Here is a 13,928-nt window from a genome sequence, read left to right as displayed (position 1 = left end):
AATTTGTAAAAAAAAAAAAAAAAAAACATTTTTCCAAATATATCTTCCTCAAAACTTTACATTCCTTACGATTATCATTCTTACTTTCAGTAGATTAAATATAGTAGTAATTCATTAAAGTGAATCGAGTAAATCTTTTTTTAGATACAAATACATAAAAGTGCCATTACATTACATTGAATGCATTTTATATATATGTTGCAATCAAGAAAGTATATCATTATTTTGATTAGCTCCCGATTTAATTTCCAACAGTCGTTTTATAATCAGCAGTGCGAATCTTAATATAATACTATTAAATTGAAGTCTTTAGCGGTGTACACATTGTGCATTCTTATTGGTGGACGTAAAGAGTGCCAGTCCGTTCCTCCAATCAGCGATCGCCAGAGGGCGGGACTTCCGCTGGCAAAAAAATGGAATGAGCGGAAACCGCTGCAGAAACCAACCGCCTTTCCTCACCTACTGTATCTGCACCAGGACTGTCTTTCGGCCTGAAAAAACGGACCGCGGGCGAACACAAACAAGCAGAACGAGGAGCGGTGCATAGAGGGACGACAAGATGCCGCACAACTTCCGGCCCGGTGATCTTGTCTTTGCTAAAATGAAGGGATATCCCCACTGGCCGGCCCGGGTAAGAGGAGCAGGGGAGCTCGCGCAAGGCTCGCGCTGCATCCAGTGCACACACCCCCCCCCCCCACCAGCTTTACCTCAGTGCCTGGTCGTTTACGAAATATATGTTTGCAGACAAACCCGTGCTATCTATTACTCTAAAGTCTAGGCATCTTAATGGATGTATTTGTTCCATATTTATGACCTTATTCATGAATGTATGAGGCTAGCTGGCTGGCTAACTTGTTTGCTGGAGAAGCAGCTAAGGTCGCGTGAACAAAGTCCTGTTTATTTTTTGTATATTATTCATTGGGAGTCGTCTTTAGATGCATAATGGGATTATATGAATAATTCCTTCATTTAGACTTGAGACTTTTACATTGTATTTACATTGCCCAATCACATGTAAAATGGGGGGGGTGGGGGTTGAGTGTCATGTTTACACATGGACATTCTTTCTGTCCATATTTAAAGTGACCCACCCGGTGCAAAATAGAAAACCCATTTCTAAATTAGTGTTTAATTCTGCAGAACTTCAATTTTCAATGTAGATCTATTTCTGGAAAACATGTGATCACCTTATTGTAATATTTGGACTGTATGTTTCTTCCAGATTGAAGATGTTGCGGAAGGAGCTGTCAAACCACCACCTAATAAGATCCCCATTTTTTTCTTCGGGACTCACGAAACGTACGTATCCCCGGATTTTAATGAGTACCTGGGCGTTACTGATGGTAAATAGAGGCATGTTACTTTAGATCATGGGGCGCCCAATCCTGTTCCTGGAGATCTGCAAAGTTCAGCTCCAACCCTGATCAAACACAACTGAACCAGCTGATTAAGATAGTCAGGATCTTCTTGATAATTACACGCAGGTGTGTTGGATCAGTGTTGAATCCAGGAACAGGATTGGGTAACCCTGGTTTGGATCTTCTAATGAGCTGTGTGCGTTACTTCATTGTTTTCTCTTTATTCTGTTTATTAATGTTGATTGATAATTGCAGTGCTTTTTAAAAAGCATTGCCTGTCAAAACTGCCTTGAAGTAACATATTTAAATTCATCTGACCCCATAAGTCAACAGGTGGCACTATGAGAACTTTTTTATAGATGTCACTCCAGGGATCAGGCCTCATCTGGTTTCCTTTTATATATTAAAGTTGGCATGAAATGAAAATACTAACTATTGTATAAATGCACATTATAGTCTTATTGTAAACCGCTCATCTGTGCACTTTTTTTAATGTTTTGACCTTGTACCACTGAATCAAAATACCATAACTCAAAATCTTCCAGTAAAATTACAGTCTTCTCTCTTGAGACAAATGCAGAATTCTTCAATCCTTTAACTCCTTTATGCTTACATTCAGCTGCGTCCCACCCTACATATTTGTTTTTCCGAAAATCTGTTACACTCGGATGTACATCACAATACAAAAGAAGAGTTTTGATGTTAAATGTATTTATAATTCAGATTTTAACTGCTTCTTATTTTCTTTCAGAGCATTCCTTGCACCTAAGGACCTTTTTGCGTATGAAAAGAACCAAGACCGGTATGGGAAGCCCAACAAAAGGAAAGGGTTCAATGAAGGCTTGTGGGAAATCCAAAACAACCCTCATGCCTCCTATACCACACCTGCAGTAAGACTTCATTTCTACAACCGAAATCTGTTGTTTCGTGACACCAAATGCTAATTTGTCACGTTTGCCTTGTGTTTGTTTAGGCTGCGTCATCATCGGAAAGCGAGGACAACCAACCTGCTGCGGGGAGTGATGCAGAAGATGAAGAGGAAGCAGTGGTACCAAGGAAAGCTGAAACGGGAAGTGATGATTCTGACTCTGGGAGTGAGGATCAAAGGAAGGCGGCAGTGAAGCGGAAAGCTCCTGCTGCAAAGGTATTGAAACATGAAGCAAGCCAACATGATCGCTTATTGTGTAAATCAGCAGTTTATCCTCATTTTCATCTATTCTGTCATTTTTATTTTTTTCTCCTGCAGTGTTATGCGTTATACCTTCAGGTGAATAATAGAATACAAGTATTAGTATTAGTGGTTTTGTTTATTTACCGTATTTTCCGCACTATAAGGCGCACTTAAAAGCCTTTAATTTTTTCAAAAAACGACAGTGCGCCTTATAATCCGGAGCGCCTTATATATGGATCTGGCGCCTTATATTAATGTCTGTAAAACAACCGCTGACTTAAACCTTTTGTTTATACTTTCGCCTGGCACCGGAGCGCGAGCCTCCGCTGACTGCGCGCGCACCTCCCCAAACAGACGAGGCATTTATACTTGACGCAACTGTTTTGTTTTAGACTGAACACCAGACCATACAACTGATTTAGACGCGCAAACTGGGTGCCAGTGTGATGAGATGTACTAATATCCGTCTGCTCGGGCAGATTCGGCTCAAAGTCGTGCATCTTCGGATGCGGAGGCGCGCGCGCTGTCACAATGACGTCATTTTGCCGCGCGCGCGCCTCCGCATCCGAAGATGCACGACTGGGAGCCGAATCTGCCCGAGCAGACGGATATTAGTTTTTTATTACCTTCGCGCTCATGCGGACGCGTCAAGGTTTTACAGCTCAGCCACATGTTTTTTCATATTTTTTCATATTTTTTTGCAAGTGGTAGATCTTGGTTTACATTTGGACTTTGGATGTGATCTTAGGCTTGAAAAGGTTGGTGACCACTGCATAACGCAAACCCAGTCAAACGTTTGACTGCAGTATCTTCTATTCTATGCGCCTTATAATCCGGTGCGCCCTATATATGAAAACAGTTCTAAAATAGGCCATTCATTGAAGGTGCGCCTTATAATCCGGTGCGCCTTATAGTGCGGAAAATACGGTAGCTTGAATTGATTTTTAGGGGTTCAAGGCATAGGTGTATCAAGTTTCTTATATCGTTGGAACCCTTTGAATTTCTCCTTAACGTCATAGTTTTAGTTAGTCACAATATTTATAGTGTTAAATAGAAAAGTGTTTGTAGAGGAATCAGTGTTTTGCCATCTAGTTTTTATTTAAGCATTAGGGTCCTTCTATGTTATGAATGTTGTTATGGCTAAAGCCCAAAGTATACATATTTTACATTTACGCTAGGGTTTGTATACAGTGCTTGTGGCATAATTTCGTCATCAGCACTGTACGCACACACTGCACGCGTTCTGCATGTTTTTTAACCACATGTGCTATGTCCGCTCAGTTTGCACGTGTGCTTCGAATTATTTAGCACTAATTAGTTTGTCCACAAAGTGGAGACACTGGCTCGGCCCGTTGTTTTCCGTAAACGAGACGGATGAAATGGAACAACAACAAAAAACTGCTGGAGACACAACAACAATAGACACGCACATTGTGTGAAGGGGTTAATAAATACATGCAACTCTAGTTTAAGTGCTTATTTACACCTGGTCACTTCATACGTTTTCTCTGATCAGATAGCTGTCGGATTGTGAAAAAACCAGGGCTGCGTTTCCCAAAAGCATCGTAAGCCCAAGTTGATCCATCGTTAGCCCAAGCCACCAATGGTGTCTATGATCAACTTAGTCTAACGATGCTTTTGGGAAATGCAGCCCAGGTGTAAATGCCCTCCGAAATGCTTTCGAGATCTGATCACTCAAACCACTTCAAATAAATGAAATGCAGCTCATATCTGTTGCTTTCATTGACGTGAACTTCGTTGAATTTGCATGTAGCGCTGGAATTGAAGATTGGGTTTATATTGATTTTGCGGAGACACATTTATGTGGCCAAGTGTAAATGGAACAATTTTAGCATATTGTATATCTCTCCGATCAGTAAAAACGCATAAATGACCTGGTGTAAACAAGAGCGCAAAGACATTTATCACTAATACCTTTTGGAGAAAAATAGCACAGACACTCTGGACAAGGTTGAAACCTTTTAATGCGTATATTTGTGTTCATGCACGCTAACAAACGGAGTATTCTTTGAAAGGCCGTGCATTTGGCTGTGTTAAAGTGTACTTTGGGCTTAAAGGATGTAGTTGGGCAAAACATCCAATGGAGTACCTGCTTTATACTTGGAGTAAAACTCAAATGAACTACTTTTATGGTGCTTTTGTGTCTCAATACTTTGTAATTGCATGGACAAGATGTATAAAAAAAACAGTTAAATTAATTTTTGACTTTTAATTGACTTTGCAGCGGCCACCAGTGAAGAGAACACGGGCATCATCCAGTGATCGAGATGTAGAGGAGAGTGGATCTCCCTCAGAACCGGAACCATCACCCAGCTCTGACTCTGAATCCGGCAAAAACAGCGACCAGGTATTCTTGTCTGGAATTGTACTGGGTCGATAATTTGCTCAAACACCTCAAGGCTTCATTATTGCCAAAAATGCTATTAAAATTGTATTAAGTTACTAATGTGTTCTCCAGGACTTCACACCACAGAAGGATTCAGGCGGTCGAGGTGGCAAAAAGCCAGCTGGCAGAGGCAGGAGGAAGGTGAGAAGACCTCAGTGACATTGGCTGTCTATAATTACATACTTGCTTGATGTTAAACTGTTTTTGTATCATCTTAGAAGGCATCATCAGGCTCTGATTCAGACTCTGGCTCCCAGTCAGATCAGAAAGCTGCTAAGAGCGAATCAGAAGACGATAAGCCACGGCCGGCCGTCTCTGGATCCGAATCGCAGTCTGGATCCAAATCCGATTCCGATTCCGAACCTCCTCCTGCAAGGAAAGGCCCTCAAGGGCGCAAGAAAGGTGAGAACGCTTTGCAACATGAACCCAGCATATATTATAATTGGTTTTAATGGTTGAGTAATTGCGTTGAATAGCAAGTGGATGGAAACATTACCTGAGACGGTTATCCTCAGCACTCGGATATCAGGAATCCTAGACAAGTACATCAGAATACTAAAGGACACTTTTCTTTTTGCTTCATTTTCCAAGCGGAGAAACCTCCACCAAAGCCACGTGGAAGGAAAACCAAACCAGCTCCAGAAAGGCCTCCTTCCTCTTCATCAGATAGTGATAGGTGAGTTTGGTTTCTTTTCCTTTCTAGCATTTTTTACATGTACATTTACACTAATAATGTTAATACTTTTGTTTTGCCTTAAAATTTGTTCAATATGACAATTTTCCACCCTCTTTCGGACCCTTAATGCTTGTTCACGCTAACATGAAAGTTAAACGTAAAAATTCAGACCAATGCAAAAAAAATTGTAGATAGTCTATCTTAGATATATGCAACCTAGATTTAGATATGCAAAATCACTTTGATAGTTGGTGGCACTTGCAGAAAAGCAAAAATGTGTTTTATTTTTTACACAAAACCAAATACAAGTTAACAGAGACAAAAGCCGGTCTTCTCCGATTGTTCCTCTGCTATTCGCTGTTGCTTAGCAAAATGGTGTTCATTAACGCCACCTAGTCATAGTTTAATGTTACAGCAGTGGTATGTGATCTTAAGCGTAAATCTAATTGGTTGGCCAATTTTTTTCACAATGCGTGGAAAAGAGATGGAAAAAAACCGACTACATAATAAGTAGTGTAACAGATTTCCCATAAGACTACATGTCATGTGACCTCAAAGTTTTAAAAACTACAAAACTACCTGTTTTTACAACTTAATTGCAATAAATGGTTCATTTTAAATATGAAAAATTTGTAGAAACATCATCAGACTAATATGTCCGATTTTAATATATTGTCAAAAACAGTTCCCATGATATACAAAGAACATCAAAATATTCTATGAATTTGAGCAACACATGTATGGTTATTTGAGTTTGTCTTTGTTTTTTTTTTAATGCGAAGCGATAGCGGGGCGGACCGCGTCAGTGAGTGGAAAAAGAGAGATGAGGAGCGGCGGAAGGAACTGGAGGAGCGAAGGAAGAGGGAGGAGGCAGAAGAGCTCCGTCGGCTCCGGGAGCGAGAAAAAGAGGAGGAAGAACAAAGGAAAAAAGAGAAAGAGACCAAGGCCAGGAGAGGAAGCAGCAGCAGTGGCAGCAGCAGCAGCTCTGATGAGGACGTGGAAGATCACCCTCTCAAAAAATCCAAGAAACCTCCCCCTGCCCCCATCCCTGCTCCATCAGACTCCGACTCTCCACCTCCCTCAGAGGTCAGTCACCACAACTTTCTCAACTCTTTGTACTTGTGTCGTTTCTCAAAATGTTAACTGCGTTTGGGTTGTTGCGTTTCTTCTCTAGGTAAAAAAATCGGCCAAGCGTCAAGATAGCCAGAAAGGGCGGCAAAAGAAAGAGAAGGAGGTGAAAGAGAAAAAGGAGAGACATAACAAAGAAAGGAAGCCACAGAGATCAGAGGAGAAACACAAAGCGAGGTATGTATTTGGATTGCACTGTTCAAATAGCAACATGCTAACAAAACTATTGGAATCAATGGGCTCTATGCACGAACGCTGCTGACGTATTTCCGGTAGGATCTCAGCCAGCGTCTTTACTTCCGCATAGAGCGTTCTATAGCGAAGTGTATAGCGGCAAAACTTTAATAAAATTCATTTTCTCAGAAACGGAGACAACGATTTTAGAAACTGATTCGCTAGTCGGATTTCGCGCGATATGAGAGGATACTCGCCCTCAAAGTTGTCGATGTAGCTCGAAATTTCTAATTTAAAGCCCTTCTCTTTCTTCCTCTTATGTGTGACAGCTAACTGCCTCGCAATATTGTTAACATCATTCACGTTAACCGCTGCAAGTTCTTGTAAACAGCGAGTGTAATTTGCCATTATCTCAACCTAATGCAAAAACGGCTTCCGACGCAGCACCGGATGTAACTGGGCGGGCTGAGACAAACCGCGGAAGCGATCGTGCATAGAGCCTGTTGAGTCGAATCAACTGTGCGCCTCGCAGTGCTATTTGCAGTATTTCCCACCATTTTAGTATTATTTGTATTCAAATAGTTTTATATTGAGTTTTCATTTTAATTTGACGTGCGTTTGTCATTTGTATTAGTTTTTTTGTTTTTGTTTATTTAGCTTGAATTGATTTTTAGGGGTTCAAGGCATAGGTGTATCAAGGCATAGGTGTATCAAGGCATAGGTGTATCAAGGCATAGGTGTATCAAGGCATAGGTGTATCAAGGCATAGGTGTATCAAGTTTCTTATATCATTGGAATCCTTGGCTACTAGATTTTTGCTATAACATTAACATAAGTATGGCTATAACTATGCAACCCTAAGTCTGATTGACTTGAACATTGGCATGCTGTGTCATCGTCCAAGGTGCCAAGAATGCCAATGAAGTTTGAGGATCTTTCAGACAAGGGTAACAGAGGCTGATAGAAACTAAACTCGCTGGGGCTGTTTGACTCACGGCTAGGGCTGGGATAAACGATTATTTTTTTAAACGATTAATCTAGCGATTATTTTTCCGATGCATCGATTAATCTAACGATTCATTTTTCCGGTTCGATTATCGATTATCTCCCCAATCCCCATTAATTGACTAATAGCAATTTATACATGTTAATTTACATATCTGAATGAAAAAAACATGAATTCCTTAACATTGCAATATATGTTTATTGCTCTTAAAATTCCAAAATAAAAGACTATACAAGTGCATAGTAATGCATTCTTAGTCAGAGGTAGCATTCAATAAAACCTCAAAGTCTTGAAAACACATAGCTTACTGAAACAAGCTTACTGAACACATAGGGCCTAGCTTACTGAAAAAAAGTTCTTCTTTCAGATGAAAATAACAACTTGATGTCTAGCATTCAATAAAAAAATAAAAAGGTCACCCAAAATACTTGTTTAGAGCAATTGAAAGAATACAGTAACCAATGTAAACTTGAGGACTTTAAGCTAATACAGAGAGTGCTTTTCCAAGAAAAAATCTCGACGCGTTGTCCCAGCCCTACTCACGGCCCTAGAGGCCTGTGAGAAAATTTGAAAGAAATTGGCCACCTTCGTGTTTTCCGCATGCTTAAAGGATTGTATACCACGCGATTTTCATACCGCATGGTAGAACTCCTCATTCTGAGCAACTTTGCCTCTTCGACCACCGCTGTCAATCGAATCGTTCATTAAATATTGGAGATTATTTCAAAAAAACAACTTTTGCAAACTAGTCCTAGGTTTTTCAGGCTCAACCTTGATAAAACCACTGCGGCACAACTCTTGGGACTCTCTATGTCATTAATTATTACTGTTTCCCACTAGGTCTAAGCCCGAGAAGCCAAAACGGAAGTCGGTGCGTCAACCTGAGAAGAAAGTTGAGAAGAAAAAAGGTCACATGAAACGTTCTCATGGTGGTTCAGTCCTTTTTTAAAAATCATTTCTATGGTCAATCAGACTTTAAGTATTGTTTCTATCGTCCTGTATAAATTCAGAACCCTCACCTGAAGAGAAACTACAGAAGCTCCACACAGACATCAAGTTTGCACTGAAAGTTGACAACCCAGTAAGTAGTCTTGTCATCAAAATGACCTTTTGAAATTCATCGGGATCAGTAGTCACTTTCACACATGAAAGCCATTAACATTACACTGGCAAAGGTACCATGTCTAGTATTCACACAAGCAATGTTTCTGGTTAAGCACGCTCTTTTAGGATGTCCAATTCATCCAATCAGTTGATTCAAACGCTTCTTTTACTTCATTCTGTTCATTTAAATCACTCCACAGAAGTCAATGCACACTTCATTTTTATTTGTAGTGAAACAAATAGTTTGATTTATTACTGTTATTTTTGTACAGGAATTTATTTATTTTTTAATGTTTGTTTTTTAAATATATTACAGTTTCAAGTAGTTTCAATCTGAGTTGATTAGAGATAGGTTTAATTTATTTTTATTTCAGTTTAAGCTTTTATTAATTGGCAGTTAGTAATTTTAGTGGTTCGACTTCAACTTATTTCAGTTTGTTGCCAATGCAACATTTACATTTTTTTAGTTTTTTGTATATTTATATTTTATTTCAGCTGTATTTCAATTAACGATAATAACCCTAGTTCAGCCACTCATCATTCTCTGCCAGACGCCATATTTCTAGCAACAGTTGTACTTGTGAAAGCGCCCTGATGTGAGTCCCCTGGTATCATTCTGCTTCCTTTCAATCTGTAGGACATTGAGAAGTGTCTACAGGCCTTGGATGAGCTCGGCTCGGTACAAGTGACCACTCACATCTTGCAGAAGAACGCAGATGTTATTGCCACACTCAAAAAGGTACAAGAACTTACAGAAAACCTGAAAACGACACGCTGATATCTAAAAGTCGATGTGAATTTCCATTTGCAATCCGTTTTACTATTTAAAGGTGCAGTATGCAGTTTTGACAACTAGCGATTGACATGGGATAGCATTCCCATCATAACACTTGCACACTTCTGACTGTCTTTTTGTCTTTTAGATTCGCCGGTACAAAGCAAGTAGTGCAGTGATGGAGAAGGCCACCGCAGTCTACAATAAACTAAAGCTCCAGTTCATTGGCAAGATTGAGACCGGTAAATCAAAACCGGATGAAAAGAACCAAGAAAGCAATGAGCAAGACACACAAAACACAGGTAAACTGTGAATCTGGAACGTTTCCACATCATTTCAAGCATTTAAACCAGTTTTAAAATATGCTTTCTGCTTGCGCTTTGTTTCTTTCTCCCAGACGACTCTAAACCAGTGAACGGAGAATCAGAAAGCGAGATAAAAGACGTTTCTGATACCGAAAGCAAGCCCAATCCCACAGACCATGAGAAACAGGATGAGAACAAATCCCCAAACGGCATCAGGTGAAGAGCGGCCATCTTTCGCCTTGTTTTAATAATTAGTTTACAAATTTTCCTAGTTCTTTTTACAGTTGCAGTTTTCTTTAGTGTGTAATGTTGCTGTTGTTACAAAGCACCAAGTCACTCCAGAGGGAATTATTCAGTGCACACTGTTTCTGAACTTCCTTAAGAGCCTCGATTGTAGTCTTGAGTTTTCTTCCTGGAACAAACATGCCACAATATTCCTCATTTAAAGGGGACTTATTATGCAAAATTCACTTTTATAAGGTGTTTGAACACAGATGTGTGTCCACAGTGTGTGTAAAAATCTACCTAATACTTTTTTTTATAATCCCCATGTATCATTATCAATCTCTCAAATTTCCCCCTACTCTAAGAGTAGGGAAACCCCGCCCACGACGGGTGACGATCTGCACTAGATCCCGCCCTGGCTCTGTGGGCATCCTAATACAGTTCACACACAAGCACCTATACAACAGTTTATAGATTAACATGACGGTACAGGCTAGTCGATGAGATGAATAAACGTAACTCCACAACAACTAAGTAACATAAATGGAAATGTCCATGTACAGTCTAACAGTTGCAGTCTCTCCATTTGTGTCTGACTCCGGTTCAAACATATAAGGCTGCACTCCGCTACTGGGTATTATTGACATTTTGCCTGAGAGAAATTCGGCTTTTATGTTGTTCCAGTTTCGGAAGCTCGTGCAAAGGATCGGCCGTCTTCTGAACGGGGGCGGGTAGCAGCAGCTCATTTGCATTTAAAGGAACACACACAAAAAACGGCACGTTTTGCCTCACACCCAAAAACTTTTTTCTCACACCCAGGAACTTTTACAAGACACATTCTGAAGACATCAGAGATTTATATTACATCATGTGAAAATGGGCATTATAGGTCACCTTTAAAGGGTTGGTTCACCCAAAAATGTTATTATCCCGTAAATTACTCGCCCTCAAGCCATCCTAGGTGTTTATGACTTTCTCCTTTCAGCCAAACACAGAGTTATATAAAAAAAAAAATCCTGGCTCTTCCCAGCTTTATAATGGCCGTGAATGGTACCTTGTTTTTTGAAGCCCAAAAAAGTGCATCCATCCATCATGAAAGTAATCCTTACGACTTCAGGGGGTTAATAAAGGCCTTCTGAAGCGAAGTGATGCGTTTGTGACTTTGTGTAAGAAAACAATCCATATTTATATCTTTATAATCTCTAATCACTGGCAACGGCCGTACGGGAGTTCTGGCGAAAAAGTGACCTCTGACCCTATAATTTTCTTTTTTGGGTGGACTAATCTCTTTAATGAATTCCTGCCCAAGGCATATGCAAAAAATGAGGCGAGGCCTGGTTGAGTTGCGTTAGTAGTGTGCTGTAACTCACGGTTATGGAAAGGTCCGTGGCTTTTCTGAAACGCGTTTGAAGCGGTTGACCAATCACAACACACTGGTCCAGCCACACAATCATAGCACATTGCACTTTTCAGAAGGAGGGGCTTCATGGAGACAAGAACTAAACAGGGGTGCGTTTCCCGTACAACAACATGACTCACTGCTTAAGTACCATACTAGCTAGTCACGACTGTTTCCTGAAACCGTACTGTCGCAAATTGGTCGTTCAACCACGTTGGTTAATGATGTCACGCAGGTGGTGGAGTAATAACTTATTTTACTGAATCTTTAAATAAATTACGGACATGGCATCTGAGGACCATTTCTCATTTTTCTCAGTTATTTTGCTTTATTTCCAGATTCAATAATAGGCTCGTTCTTACGTAGTAAAGCACGTACGCACATGCGCACTCTTCAAAAACGGTGCTTTTAACCTCTTGACAAATTAAAAGATGTAAATGACATTTGTACTTATTCTAAATAAAAGATATAGATTGTACTGAATGTCAGCTTGCTTACTTGGCTCATGCAAACAAGAAACTATGCTTCTAACCACAGAGCTGTCGTTCCAACCACACAACTTTGCGATGCTGTTTGCGAATGTTCGTTTAGAACTACGCTTTCGGGAAACGGACTCGTTGAACTACGCTGATAACATTCAAACATGAAGGCCTATTCTAGTAGAGACAAAAATCAAGACTTTGTAAAAGGACATAGATGGCCCATTCAATCTAAATACATGCAGACTAATGTTTTATTTGTCTTCCAGGCCTAATCCAGATGACCCTATAGAGCAGCAAACACTCACAACTGACTCTCCAGAGCCCAATCCGACAGCAGACACAGACGTAAAAGAGGACAGCAGAGCACAGGACGAGCAGATGTCTTCTGAGAGCTGAACTGCGTTTGTCTCTTTTACGCTCACAAACACACTTTGGCTTCCTTCATTCATTTGTGTTACTTTTTGTCTGCCCACCTTTGTGACCTACATGAGTTTTTCGTGTTGTACATAAAACGTGATATGAACATTATTAGCACTTTTGAATCGAGACGTCACGAGGCAAACAAGCGCCTTAATCTAAATGTTGGATGTGTATGTTTCTGCACTAACCACATTTGGATAGCCGAAGGGGAACGTTACATTTCAGAACCACACTGACGTCTAGGGGGGGGGGGGGGGGAACACCGAAGCCCAAATGTATTTGAAGACTGTGCTTGTTCTATGTAGCTGCTTTTTATGAGTAACTTTTTTCCTTTTGTTTTTTTATGAAAAAGGAAAATGTTTAAAAAAAAGAAAAGTAAAGCAGGCTGGTTTTGTTGATTGACACCCACTACAAGAGATCATGAAGTTTCATCATTTTTAGTGCTCAAATCTACATCTGATCTGTCTGGTATGGATTTCAATAACTCTGTCTATGGACTTTTACTAAATTCTGTAGACATACCTTTTGTTGTCTGTTGTTTGGTCCTCTAATATTCACAACTTACATCTGCATAGGTTGACCCCAATAATGCTATTCTTTTTTTGGATGTCATAAAACATGCTTATTATAAACATGTTTCTAGTGCTATGTAACTTGGTCCAAGCTTTTTTTAGTATCCGTGAAGGATTAAATAAAAAATTCCGCATGATGGCCGACAATGTTGTTATAAGGATATTCACTGGACATGTTTGGAATAGAGTACTAACATACTGCCTAGTGCATACTACACAGTATAGACTGTATGTTTCAGTGTTAGTAGGAGTAGTATGGAACAATGCGTCTACAAACATACACATTATGACTGACTGGTATTACTTTAAAAAATGTGTAAAATAATATTGAATGTAATTTAAATAGCGTATGTTATGTAAATCACCAGCTCATTAACATTTTAATTATTTAGTTTTTTCTGTGCGAAGTTTTTAATCTTATAATGAATACTCTTGGCTTACGGCAAACTCGTTCAGTTGCTTGTATAAACAAAGGCTTTGATTGGTCTACTGAGCGCTGACGTCATACGAACGCAAACCCCTAATGACGCGTCGCGCTAGCTTGCGGTCTAGACAGTTTTATTTGTAATATATTCATTTATTTAATTCAAAGTGCAACTTGATATTATAAAATAACGGAAATAGGAGATTACAAATGATCCCAAGTGAAGAATACGGAGTTATTTGATGATTAATCATTCGGTTTTTTTTGTTTTTTTTGTTTTGTTTTTTAAACAGCTTGATTCA

General features: G+C 39.7%; 1 protein-coding gene across 2 annotated transcripts; it reads left to right on the top strand.

The window, feature by feature from the left end:
* Nucleotides 1-401: 401 nt before the first annotated feature.
* hdgfl2 (HDGF like 2) lies at nt 402-13,349 on the top strand. Of its 2 annotated transcripts, none has more exons than XM_082139839.1 (16): nt 402-631; nt 1,223-1,299; nt 2,110-2,248; nt 2,332-2,502; nt 4,775-4,897; nt 5,009-5,077; nt 5,158-5,338; nt 5,528-5,612; nt 6,395-6,698; nt 6,787-6,917; nt 8,761-8,828; nt 8,931-9,001; nt 9,662-9,763; nt 9,948-10,101; nt 10,197-10,320; nt 12,477-13,349. In XM_082139839.1, the coding sequence occupies exons 1-16, from the start codon at nt 560-562 to the stop codon at nt 12,604-12,606; spliced, it is 2,001 nt and encodes a 666-aa protein (XP_081995965.1). In that variant the 5' UTR covers nt 402-559; the 3' UTR covers nt 12,607-13,349. The 2 variants fall into 2 exon arrangements, with proteins under 2 accessions (XP_081995965.1, XP_081995964.1); XM_082139838.1 differs by having other exon boundaries at nt 5,155-5,338.
* Nucleotides 13,350-13,928: the final 579 nt, after the last annotated feature.

The sequence above is a fragment of the Leuciscus leuciscus genome (assembly GCF_965113295.1).
Source record: "Leuciscus leuciscus genome assembly, chromosome: 15".
Classification (NCBI taxonomy): domain Eukaryota; kingdom Metazoa; phylum Chordata; class Actinopteri; order Cypriniformes; family Leuciscidae; genus Leuciscus; species Leuciscus leuciscus.
Note: the sequence above shows the minus strand (reverse complement) of the source record. Positions and strands in the feature narration are given on the sequence as shown.